General features: G+C 44.5%; 1 protein-coding gene across 2 annotated transcripts in view; it reads right to left on the reverse strand.

Annotated features, from left to right (window-relative positions):
* Positions 1-12527, reverse strand: part of Polr2d (RNA polymerase II subunit D) — a 26978-nt gene continuing 14451 nt past the window's right edge. Inside the window, exons 2-5 of one of the 2 annotated variants that reach the window (XM_048345667.1) lie at positions 8424-8498; positions 5903-6083; positions 2120-2215; positions 1-386 (exon numbers count right to left, since the gene is read on the reverse strand). In XM_048345667.1, coding sequence (XP_048201624.1) covers positions 308-386; positions 2120-2215; positions 5903-6083; positions 8424-8496 — 429 coding nt within the window. In that variant the 5' untranslated portion in view covers positions 8497-8498 and the 3' untranslated portion in view covers positions 1-307. The remainder of the gene's footprint in view (positions 387-2119; positions 2216-5902; positions 6084-8423; positions 8499-12527) is intronic. The other variant, XM_048345668.1, reaches the window with a different exon arrangement.

A 12527-nucleotide genomic window follows, 5' to 3' on the forward strand; every position in this document is an offset into this window, starting at 1 on the left:
GATTAAAAAAACAGCATGGGGTCCACAAACACAATTTGAGGTAGTCAACAGTGTGGCTTTCACTTTGTCCTGCTGCAACCTTCCTAGCTAGTGGCATGCCCTACAGACACTTGCAAAGCCACAGCAAAATCCCATGGTTCTCATGGTCTCACAGCCACACTTGAACAGAAAGCTAAGTTGTCTGCTCCAGAAGAAGCCCAACTGTCTTCTGTGATATAATTTCTGGGCAAGGTAGACATAGCCCCTGGGAAGGTGGAACTTTTCTGGGAACACTGTTCCCCCCAAGGAAGAAAGTGATATCTGGATTTTAATATTGAAAACTGCGTTTGGTCTGGATATCATCAAGAATCTGCTGCAGCTCCTCATCTTCAAATCGCCCCTCTAGGCTGCAAGATCAAAAGATAAGTGACTTAGTACCTGTCAATTTTCATACATTTGTATTTGAAGCATACATCTGACCACTTACCTGTAATTCCACATTTACCTTTACATTTCAAGTGTACTACTTTTCTACTGCTCCTTTACTAAAATGCACAAAATGTTCAAATATATTGACGATACAAAGATTCCACAGCCCTACTCAATTTAGGTAAGGCCCTTTCCTTCCCGCCAGTAGTAAGGCTTGAACTTAGGCTTTGCACTCTCATTTGGCTTTTTTCCCCCCTCACATCTGGCACTCTACCTGTGAGCCATACCTCTCTCTAGTTCCAACATTTCTTTAATAACTATAAGAGGAACAACTGATAGCCCAGTCCAATATTTCCTTTCTTTGCCTAGAAGTAACCCCCATCCTGAATTTGGAATTTATCATTTCCACACATATTTTTTTACTACGTATGTATGTATGTGTGTGTATTGTATCCATAAGTGATACACATCTTATGTTTATATAAAAAAATGCTATCAGGCATGGGGGCTCACATTCATAATCAATACTAGTTGGAAGGCAGAGATCAGGAGATTGCAGTTTGAGGCTAGTCCTGGCAAAAACGTTTCTAAGATTCCATCTCAAATAGTAAAAAAGAAAGAAAAAGTAGGTGTGATGGCCTACCTAAAAGCAGAGAGGTGAGATCCTACTAAATCACCAGGGCTGGGAGAATCCGCCCTAGTGATAGGGCACTTGCCTTGCAATGCCCTGATTACTAACCCAAGTATTACACAAAAGTAAAATAGGGCTGAGCACCAGTAGTTAACACCTGTAATTCTAGCTACTCAGGAGGCTGAGATCTGAGGCTCTCAGTTCAAAGCAAACCTGGGCAAAAAAGTCCTTGAAACGCTAATCTCCAATTAACCAGAAAAAAGCTGAAAGTAATATCAGGCATTGGTGGTTCATGCCTGCAATCTTAGAGACTCAGGAAGTTGAGAGCTGAGGATTCTAATATAAAGCAGGCTAAAGGCAGGGGAAAACAAAATAAAACAAAACAAAAACAGGATCTTAACTTCAATTAACCACCCAAAAGTAGAAAGTAGAGCTATGGGTCAAGTGGCAGAATGTCAGCCACAGTGGAAAAAGCTAAAGAACAATGTCCAGGCCCCGAGTTCAAGTCCCAACACTGGCAGGACAGGGAGGGGATGAATATTACACTGTATGAATCCTGCAATTGTTTTTCTGTAAAAATTCATTTTGGAAATCTAGGCACCAGTAATCTTAGCCACTCAGGAAACTGAGAATCACAATTTGAAGCCAGTTCAAGGAGGAAAACCAGGAGACTCATCTTCAATTAAACACACACACACACACACACACACACACACACACACACACACACACACACAAAAGAAACTGGGAAGTGAAGTGCTGACTAAAGTGGTAGAGTGCTACCACTGAGCAAAAACAGGGACACTGGGGCTGAGAATATGGCCTAGTGGCAGGAGTGCTTGCCTCGTATACATGAAGCCCAGGGTTCGATCCCCCAGCACCACATATATAGAAAACAGCCAGAAGTGGCACTGTGGCTCAAGTGGCAGAGTGCTAGCCTTGAGCAAAAAGAAGCCAGGGACTGTGCTCAGGCCCTGAATCAAGCCCCAGGACTGGCAAAAAAAAAAAGGAATTCTTATTCCATATTGCACAATATCTACCTAAATCTTACATATAGGCCTTATCACAACTGGTACTAACCTTGGAATAAGAGCTTTGGACTCCTCAGCAGTCTCTGGGCAAAGGTTGGCCAAACAGGCCAACTCAAACTTATGTAGCTTTTTCTGGAGAAGTAAGCTGATTATAAAAGAAGAAAAAAAAATCAAAGTATGTTCAATAGGAAAAAAGAGACCAAATGTCTACCAATGAAGAAGAAAACAACAGCTATCTTTTTCAATCTTTGATTTGGACATTTTGAGTCACTGATTCCCACTTTCAAATCTCTTCCTGTGCCCATCTCCAAAGAACAGAAAATTCTGAGTATGTTTTTGTAAGTGGACAAGGGAAAACCCAGCAGAGACAAGGAAATTGAAGAGAGCATACTATAGTGCAAAAGTATATGTCACCCAGCTTGTGAAAATCTACCATCTCAAGGACTATACAATCTTTCCTAGAAGAAACAACTTTGTTTGATTCCAGGTCATAGAGCCAAAACAGAAACAAAAGAAACAACTTTGTTGTTCTTTACTGTTACTCTAGCTCAACCTTACTCACTATATGTCAAGAACAGGGGCTGTCCCAAACTACTAAGTATTTTGACATGGAACTCCTTTTTCCACATTGTAAAACAGAGCTCATTATGTTTTGGTTCTGACGTTCAGGGCTGGATCTACTAAAAATTTCTAGGGGCTGGGAATATGGCCTAGTGGTACAGTGCTTGCCTTGTATACAGGAAGCCCTGGGTTCGATTCTTCAGCACCACATATATAGGAAAGGCCAGAAGAGGCGCTGTGGCTCAAGTCGTAGAGTGCTAGCCTTGAGCAAAGAGAAGCCAGGACAGTGCTCAAGCCCTGAGTTCAAGCCCTAGGACTAGCAAAAAACAAAACAAAACAAAAAATTCTAGTAGCTGGGGTGGTGCATGCTGGTAATCAAGGAGGAGGATGATTCAGGATCAATTTGAGACCAGTCTAGGCTACACCTTGCTGGTTGCCAGTGGCTCATGCCTTGTAATCTTACTCAGGAGGCTGAAATCTGAGGTTGGAGCAACAAAGGCAGCCCAGGGATTGAAGTCTGTGAAACTCTTATCTCCAATTAACCACCAGAAAAGTAAAAGTGGCAATGTGGCTCAAAGCAGTAGAGTGCTAGCCTTGAGCACAAAAGCTCAGGGACAGGGGCCAGGAATATGGCCTAGTGGCAAGAGTGCTTGCCTCATATACATGAAGCCCTGGGTTCAATTCCTCAGCACCACATATATAGAAAAGGCCAGAAGTGCTGCTGTGGCTCAAGTTGGCAGAGTGCTAGCCTTGGGCAAAAAGAAGCCAGGGATAGTGCTCAGGCCCGAGTTCAAGTCCCAGGACTAGCACACACCAAAAAAGAATCTGTTTTCATTTGTGCATTGGTGGCTCTCTCCTATAACCCTAGCAACAAAATAGGATGCTGATACTCTAGTCTGGGCAAAAAAAATTCCAAGATACTTGAGGTAAAAGGCTCAAGTGGTACAGTACCAGCCATGAGCAAAAGAGCAAAGTGAGAGTGCAGAGTTCCAACCCCAGTACTGGTACAATCAAAATTTCTATTTTCTACTTTAAGTGTGGTGGTACACATCTGTAATCCCAGCACTTAGCAGGCAGAGGCTGAGGTATCAAAAGTTTAACACTGATCTGGGCTACATAGTGAGAGCCAGCTTTAAAAAAAAGTGTCAAAAGGGAATTCTGTCCTTATTTAATTCGGGGGTAGTGGTGTTGAAGATTAAAGCTAATAAGCAAGTACTCTGACATAAGAGACATTCCTCTAGCCTCCACTTTAAAATAAGTGTTGGAAATGAACCATACAACTTGTAGGTGGAATGGGAGGGAAAAACTGGGAGTGAGGAAGAGGTGACATTGTACAAAAAGAAATGTATTTAAACAATTATTTTTCTGGGTTTGAAATGTAGATTGGTGGTAGAGTGCTTGCCTAGCATGCATGAAGCCCGGGGTTCGATTCCTCAGCCCCACATAAACAGAAAAAGTTGGAAGTGGCGCTGTGGTTCAAGTGGTAGAGTGCTAGCCTTGAGCAAAAAGAAGCCAGGGACAGTGCTGAGGCCCTGAGTTCAAACCCCAGGACTGGCAAAAATACAAAACAAAAAAACAAAACAATAATAATTAGTATTAAAAATACTGCTTGTTCTGAAGCTTGAAGTTAAGGAAGATAGAATTACAGATGTGAGGTAGCTGTGCATGACCATTTATTTATTTTGATGCCAGTCCTGGGATTTAAACTCAGAGACTGGGCATTGTCCCTGAGCTTGCTTGCTCAAAGCTAGTGCTCTACTACTTGACCTACCGTTCTGCTTCTGGCTTTTCAGGTGTTAACTTTTTGGAGGTTAACTTCAAACTGTAAAGCTCAGATCTCAGCCTCCTGAGCAGCTAGGATTACAGGTCTGAGTCGCTGGATGCGCAGCTTCAATTTTAAATTATTTTTAGTTGTGGGGCTGGGTATATGGCCTAGTGGCAAGAGCACTTGCCTCGTATACTTGAGGCCCTGGGTTCAATTCCCCAGCACCACATATACAAAAAATGGCCAGAAGTGGCGCTGTGACTCAAGTGGCAGAGTGCTAGCCTTGAGCAAAAAGAAGCCAGGGACAGTGCTCAGACCCTGAGTCCAAGGCCCAGGACTGGCAAAGAAAAAAATAAATAAATAAAAGAATAAATTATTTTTAGTTTTGCTTTTAAATATTTATAAAGGTAATATTCAGGGCGATTATAGTTACATAAGTCTGGCAATGATTACTTTTTTTTTTGCCATTCCTGGGGCTTGAGCACAGGGCCTGAGCATTGTCCCTGGCTTCTTTTTGTTCAAGGCTAGCACTCTACCACATGGGCCACAGTGCCACTTCCAGCTTTTTTCTGTTTATGTGATGCTGAGGAATGGAACTCAGGGCTTCATGCATGCTAAGCAAGCACTCAACTCCTAAGCCACATTCCCAGCCCCATGTGTACATTTCTTTTTTTTGGCCAGTCCTGGGGCTTGGACCCAGGGCCTGAGCATTGTCCCTGGCTTCTTTTTTGCTCAAGACTAGCACTCTGCCACTTGATCCCCAGCGTCACTTCTTGCTGTTATATGAGGCAAGCACTCTTGCCACTAGGCCATATCCCAAGCTCCCCATGTGTACATTTCTTTTTGGCCAATGTCACCCGTTCCCTCTTTCTCTCCCAATTTTTCCCTCCACTTTTTTTTTTTTTTTTTTTTGGCCAGTCCTGGGCCTTGGACTCAGGGCCTGAGCACTGTCCCTGGCTTCTTTTTGCTCAAGGCTAGCACTCTGCCACTTGAGCCACAGTGCTACTTCTGGCCATTTTCTGTATATGTGGTGCTGGGGAATTGAACCCAGGGTCTCATGTATACGAGGCAAGCACTTTTGCCACTAGGCCATATCCCCAGCTCCCCATGTGTACATTTCTTTTTGGCCAGTGTCACCCGTTCCCTCTTTCTCTCCCAATTTTTCCCTCCACTTTTTACTTTTTTTTTTTGCCAGTCCCGGGCCTTGGACTCAGGGCCTGAGCACTGTCCCTGGCTTCTTTTTGCTCAAGGCTAGCACTCTGCCACTTGAGCCACAGCGCCCCTTCTGGCCATATTCTATATATGTGGTGCTGAGGAATCGAACCCAGGGCTTTATGTATATATAAGGCAAGCACTCTTGCCACTAGGCCATATTCCCGGCCCCTCCCTCCAGTTTTTAACAAAAACATTTTACTTGAATGATGCTTAGGAAAGGAGTCAGAGAACAACAACCTACCGCAGATGCCAAAGAATCTGGATTGGTAAAAGCTTTCTTTTGGCACTTACCTACGGACACTGGCAATGGTCTCTCTGTTTTTGAAACGACTGAAACGAGCTGTGTAGTTTAAAGTTTTCATAAAGACCTCTGAGAGTTCCTGTTCATCCTCTGCACTCTCGTTCTGTTGCTTTCGATGCTCCAGAAGCATATGAACTTCTGAATTCAGAAGTGTCTCAGCTGTTTCAAACTCTGAGAAACACAATTGTCAGAAAATAGTCTGCCTTTAAAATCAGCTTCTATTACGTTCGATTTGCATTGACTATTTTTCTGCTTTTACAGAGAACCAGGTGTATTTTACTGCCCTTGTTCACAACACACAGGAGTAAGCAAATTCATTACAGTAAGATTTAACACCAAGGACTGACCTAGACACATTATCTCAATCAGAACAGTTACTGATTTCAAATTTGAGCACCAACAATTACTTCCCTGTAATCTCCATGGGTTTATTATCTTTAGCTCTACAATTTCTTTTTTTGAGGGGATCAGGTCCTGGGGCTTAAACTCAGGGTCAGGGTACTGTTCCTGAGCCTCTATTGCTCAAGGCTAGCCCTCTACCACTTGAGCCAGGTCCACTTCCAGCTTTTTTGGTAGTTTATTATAGCTAAGTTTCACAAACTTTCATGTCTGGGCTGGCCTTGAACCACAATCCTCAGATTACAGTCTCCTTAGTAGCTAGGATTGCAGGCATGGGAGACCAGCAGCTGTCTCACAATGCTAATACTAATGTTCTCTCCCTCTCTTCTCTCTGGGGTGTCATGATGAATCATTTATAGATGCACCAGTTCTGGGGCTTGAACTTAGTGCCTGGGCACTGTCCCTGACCTTCTTTGTGCTCAAGGCTAGCACTCTACCACTTAAGCAACAGCACTACTTCCAGCCTTTTCTGTTTATCTAGTACTGAGGAATCAAACCCAGGGCTTCATGCATGCTAGGTAAGCACTCTACCAGAAAGCCACATTACCAGTCACGATCTTTTTGCAAGATCTTTCTGCCTTGACTTCCTGAGTAGAATTGGGTTATAAGTGGATGCTAAATATAAGCAATTTTAAAAATCAAGTTTAAAAGTTTTTTTTTCTATAATAAATGTACAGCAATCTTTGCCTGTATATCCAGAATAACACTATTTAAAATGCTATTGCCATCTTGAGAAAATCAAGTTTCCATAGAATAAGTTCTAACAATTCTTTCAAACTGTTAAAGCTGGTTTTTATCTACCTTTCCATTTCCTGCGAGTTCTCCTAGAATAAGTTATTTGCAAACATGAACTTGTGTTTATATCCCCACACTGAGGAAGCAACAGTGAGGAAAATACAAATGTACTTCCAACTTTCGGTCATCACATCAATTTTTCCCATCCCTCAACATATAGCAGACATGTCTGAATCAGTCATGTTCACTTCCCATGTAGCAAAAGTTTGCCTAATTTCTTCAGTCTTCACTGTTGCTTCTATATGTCTCTCAATATTCTAATATTTAAAAGTACATAGATGGGGCTGGGAATGTGGCATGGCAGTAGAGTGCTTGCCTAGCATGCAGGAAGCCCTGGGTTCCATTCCTCAATACCATATAAACAAAAAAAGCCACAAATGGCGCTGTGGCTCAAGTGGTAGAGTGCTAGCTTGAGCAAAAGAAGCTAGCGCTAGGACTGGCAAAAAAAAAAAAAAAAAAAAAAAAGTACGTAACAGACCTGGCCCCAGTGGCTCACACCAGTAACCCTAACTATTCAGGAGGCTGAGATCTGAGGATCGTGGTTCAAAGCCAGCCAGGGCAGGAAAGGCGGTGATCACCGACTCTTATCTCCAATTAACCACCAGAAAACTGGAAGTGGAGCTGTGGCTCAAGTGGTAGTGTTAGCCTTGAGTTTAAGAGCTCAAGAACAGCGCCCAGGCCCAGAGTTCAAGCACCACGACCAAAAAAAAGCAGAACCAAAAGAAAAAACCCAACGAAACATAATAGCTGGGTTCAAGCCTATAATCCTAGCTAGCCAGGAAGATCAAAGGATAGATGTTCAAAACCTCAGTAATACTGCCCAGGCCCTCAATTTAAGCCCTAGGATCAGCGTGTGCACACACGCGCACACACAGAGACAGAAATATATATAATTAGCCTTTCCTTGGGGGCTCCCTTCCTATCCAACATCACTCAGCTTTAAAACACTAAGAGGTTATATAGAAAGGAGGGACTTCCAGAAGGCAGAATTACTGTTTAGTCTATCCTGAACATTTGAACTGGCTTGCTTTAGACCTATCCGCCTGAGACTTCGCGATTTGTTACCAGACAATGAACGACTCAAGAGGTGAGCCAGGGGCTGCCCGGGGCCCGGAGTAAGCTGCCGAGTGAGCTCCGGACCGGCCAGGCCTCCGAGGACCTCAGCGTGGGATCGAATCTTCGCCGGGGCCCGCCCGCATCCTCCGGACCACTCCCGGGCCGGGGCATCCTTCCCGGCCCCAGCCTCGGCCCGGCCCGGAGTGCGCGAACGGCGGCGTTGGACTGCGGAGAGCGCACGTAAACGGGCTCTGGCCCCACCTTTGGGAAAGATGAGCTGCGAGGCGTCCTCCTCAACGTCGCCCGCGCGAGGATCGCTCCCGCCTGCCGCCATCTCTACCAAGCGCCGCCACAGAAACCGCCGGAAGCGGAAGGAAAGGGCCGCCCCGCCCCGGAATAGGCAGGACCCGAAGCCCCGGGGGAGGTGGCGGACTTGTTGGCCCCGCCTAGGTCCGAGGTGAGAATAGGGTGTGGAGAGAGGCGGGAGGGGTGTCCCGGCCCGTAGGCGTGGAGATAACCTGTCTTTTCTCCACTCGGAAGCGCCCCCGCCGGGCGCCTGTGATGGGGTTCTTCAGGAGGCGGTGACTAGGTGAGATACAAGCATAAGCTAAGTTCCTGACAGGAATGGCCATTGACAGGAACTGCGTGGGTGACTAGTTGAATTTTCTCCAATGCCTTGAGGTCCCTTCCTCCCCCCAAGTCCTGGGGCTTGAACTCAGGGCCTAGACGGCCGTCCCTGATCTTCTTATACACAAGGCTAGCACTCTACCACTTGAGCCACAGTGCTATTTTCGGCTTTTTCTGTGTATGTGCTGCTAAGCAATCGAACCCAGGGCTTCATGCATTCAAGGTTAGCACTCTACCATTAAACCACATTCCCAGTCCCTGACTTGAGTATTTAAAACATTTGATAGATTTCTAGTGGATTATCTAACACTTCTAAGCTTGAGGGTAGTAATATAGAGATGACTGTAATACCCATCTGTCGGACTCCTTGGATAATAAGTAAAAAATGATTGTTTTCACAAAAACATCATTGTTCGTTCTTCCTGCCATTTAGAGAACAGTAGTAAGCATCTGCATTAATGAAGAATGAACTTTTTTTTTTTTTTTTTGCTAGTCCTAGGGCTTGAACTCAGTTCCTGGGCACTGTTCCTGAGCTTATTTTACTCAAGGCTAGCAGTCTACCACTTGGGCCATGGTGCCAGGAATCAAACTCAGGGCTTCATACAGGCTAGACAAGCAGTCTACCACTGAGCCACATTCCCAGTCCCAGTGCTGCTAAGTAGACTTAAGGCAATCCTATTTTCCATATCCCCTAAGCTTTTTGAAACCGGGTCTTGGATCTTAGGTAGCTCAGGCTGTCCTGTAACTCATGATCCTCCTACCTCTGGCCTCCTGAGGGTTGGAATTACAGGGGTGCACCAACAGACCCAACAAAAGTATTTTTCCTATTAAGACCTGATAGCTGATGCTTCCTTCACTCATTGTCAGGCACCCTACCACCTGAGCCAACACTTCTAACTCCATAAGTATTCTTTTGACTTATAAAATATATGCTAGATGAGTGATACATGGGAGACATAAGAATGGGGATCAGTGTCTCTGAGGCCTTCCTGAACAAAAGCACTAGACTCTTACCTAAAAAACAAAAAAAAGGGGGGGGGGGATTATCTGTCTTTGGGAGGGTAAGGGGGGGTGGGAAGGAAGTACAGAAATGGAGGGCAAAGGATGAACAAATGCAGCAATGTATTCATTAGATACTGTTGAAATATACAACTTGAGGGTGGGAACGAGAGGGGAAAACTGGGAGTGAGTTGTTATATACTTCCCAAGAATTATTAGAGTCACAACAAAAGGCATGAAAATAAAGAATTGTCTCAGCAAGGCAGTTGACTTCTGTGCAGAAGGGTGTGCCATCAGCCAAAAGCCTGGCAGGCAAGCACACATAGGGAGCAAGCAGTCTGCTCTGGTATTTACCACTAACCCAGGAGGCCCTGCCCTTCTGCTCAGATTGGCTGAGTTCAGGTTCACAATCTGCTTGAGATTAGCTTGTTTGAATAGGGGAAAATATTCACATAAGGTGATTTTGAAGTAAGGTTAGCAGCTCACAAGTAATCTCAAATATACCTACACCCTCTGCTATTTTTTGGACAGTCTGGGGCTTGTCATAATTCCACCTTGAAAAGAAAGCAAGGCAGGGCTGGGAAAGTGATAGTGGTAGTGCTTGCCTAGCATGCATGAAGCCCTGGATTCCATTCCTTAGTACCACATAGAAAAAGCCAGAAGTGGCTTTCTGATAAAGTGCTAGTTTTGGGCCTGGAGAGGCTCAGGGACAGAGCTCAGGCCCGAAGTTCAAGCCCCAGGTCCGTCAAAAAGGAAGCAAGCAAGAAGCCAAGGCAATTAATTCCTCTTTTCCTGAACAAGAGCCAAGTCACCAGGCCACTTTGATACACTTCACTTTGTGAAGGGGTGACAAGTGTCCCAAAAGAAATGTAACTCATGACTTAGGAAACTTTAACCCCTCCATACATAACAGCTTAAAAATAAATAAAAATAGTTAAGGGGGAAAAAAGCAAAAGGACTTGGGAGTATGGGTCACATAATAGAGTGTTTGCCTTGCAGAGTGTTTGCTTTGTAAATTCAAGGCCCCAAGTTCAGTTAATATACATACTTCCAGTCTAAGGTAATCTACAATTTTCTCAAACTCAACATTTTCTTTGGAAAATTAGAGGTAAATGTTATCAAATAAATTGATAGGTGATTGTGTGATATTTACATTATCCTGTCTCCTTAGTTACTAATGCAGTTTGTATCATAAGTGGCAAAGACAATACGAGAGATGGAGTCTAAACCTCAAAACTCAGGCTAAGAGATCTGGAGTTTTTATAAGGGGAATAGAGACTGGAGTTCCCTAGGGATCAATCCCAGACCCTCACACCTACTGGGCAAGTACTCTACCAGGGAGATAAAGGCTCAGCAGAGATAGGGACTTTTTTTTGGAGCGGGTGGGGGGGAAGTGTCGGTCATGGGGCCTGAACCCAGAGCCTGGACATTGTCCCTAAGCTCTTGTACTCAAAGGTCTACCACTTTGAGCCACAGCACCACTTGTTTTTTTAGGTGGTTACTTGGGAGATGAGTCTCACAGACTTTCCTGCCCCTGCTGGCTTTGAACTATGATCCGCAGGTCTTAGCCTCTCTGTAGCCTAGGACAACAGGCATGAGCCACTAGCACCCAGCAGAGATAGGGACTCTGAAGTCTATCTGACCTGTGGCAGTGTGGCCTCTTGAGACACAAGGGCACACTCACCTTGTGCTGTCCCAGCAGAGCACTTACATCTGCATCTCAGACCTCCTTAAGGGCATACTTTTACTTCAGCACTCATGACTCAGCAAGCCTGTCCTGACTTGAAGTACCACCCAGAGAAGCCCATTTTACTTGGCTATTCCATCTGCACAGTACTGGATTAAGTGTCAGATGACCAGCACCATCTGGTCATTACCTTGTGTGCTGAGGTATGGGCAAAGGATTTCAAACTAAAATCCCCTGTACAACTACTTTTTTTCCCCCTCCAACAGGCTACCTTGGAGATTTAGATTTGTCTGTATGCCATAGCATACAGAATTTATATGGACAGCAAGGAAAACAGCACTTGGCATCATTATCCTCAGTCAAGTCTTCCAGCCAAACAACTTCAATGCCAAACACTCATGCTAGGATCACAGACCCCTATACTGATCTGGAAGTAACTTTAAAACACCTTCCGGGGGGCTGGGAATATGGCCGTGGCAAGGATGTTTGCCTTGCATACATGAAGCCCTGAGCTCGATTCCCCAGCACCACATATACAGAAAACGGCCAGAAGTGGCGCTGTGGCTCAAGTGGCAGAGTGCTAGCCTTGAGCAAAAAGAAGCCAGGGACAGTGCTCAGGCCCTAAGTCCAAGCCCAGGACTGGCAAAAAAAAAAAAAAAAAAAAAACAACAACAAAAAAACAGGGCTAGTGGCAGGAGTTCTTGCCTCATATACATGAAGCCCTGGGTTCGATTCCCCAGCACCACATAAAACAACACCAAAACACCTTCCAATTTCCACAAAAATTAGCACTCTACTTGTGCAACCATAACCTCTGTACATCATCTTTATAATAATAAAAATCAGCACACTAACCTCTACTTGGATCACTTGTTTCACATTTGCAAGAACAGGGATGGCTAAAACACCAATAGTTTTTATGCATTCTCAACACTTCCAATAAATGAGGAAATTCCATGCTTAATCTCACTACAAGCACTGCTGCAGGTAGTAAGGAATGTGATAAATACAACATCAATTTCTCCTAAAGATTTCCTTTTCGTACATTATCA

This window comes from Perognathus longimembris, chromosome 4 (assembly GCF_023159225.1).
Source record: "Perognathus longimembris pacificus isolate PPM17 chromosome 4, ASM2315922v1, whole genome shotgun sequence".
Taxonomy (NCBI): domain Eukaryota; kingdom Metazoa; phylum Chordata; class Mammalia; order Rodentia; family Heteromyidae; genus Perognathus; species Perognathus longimembris.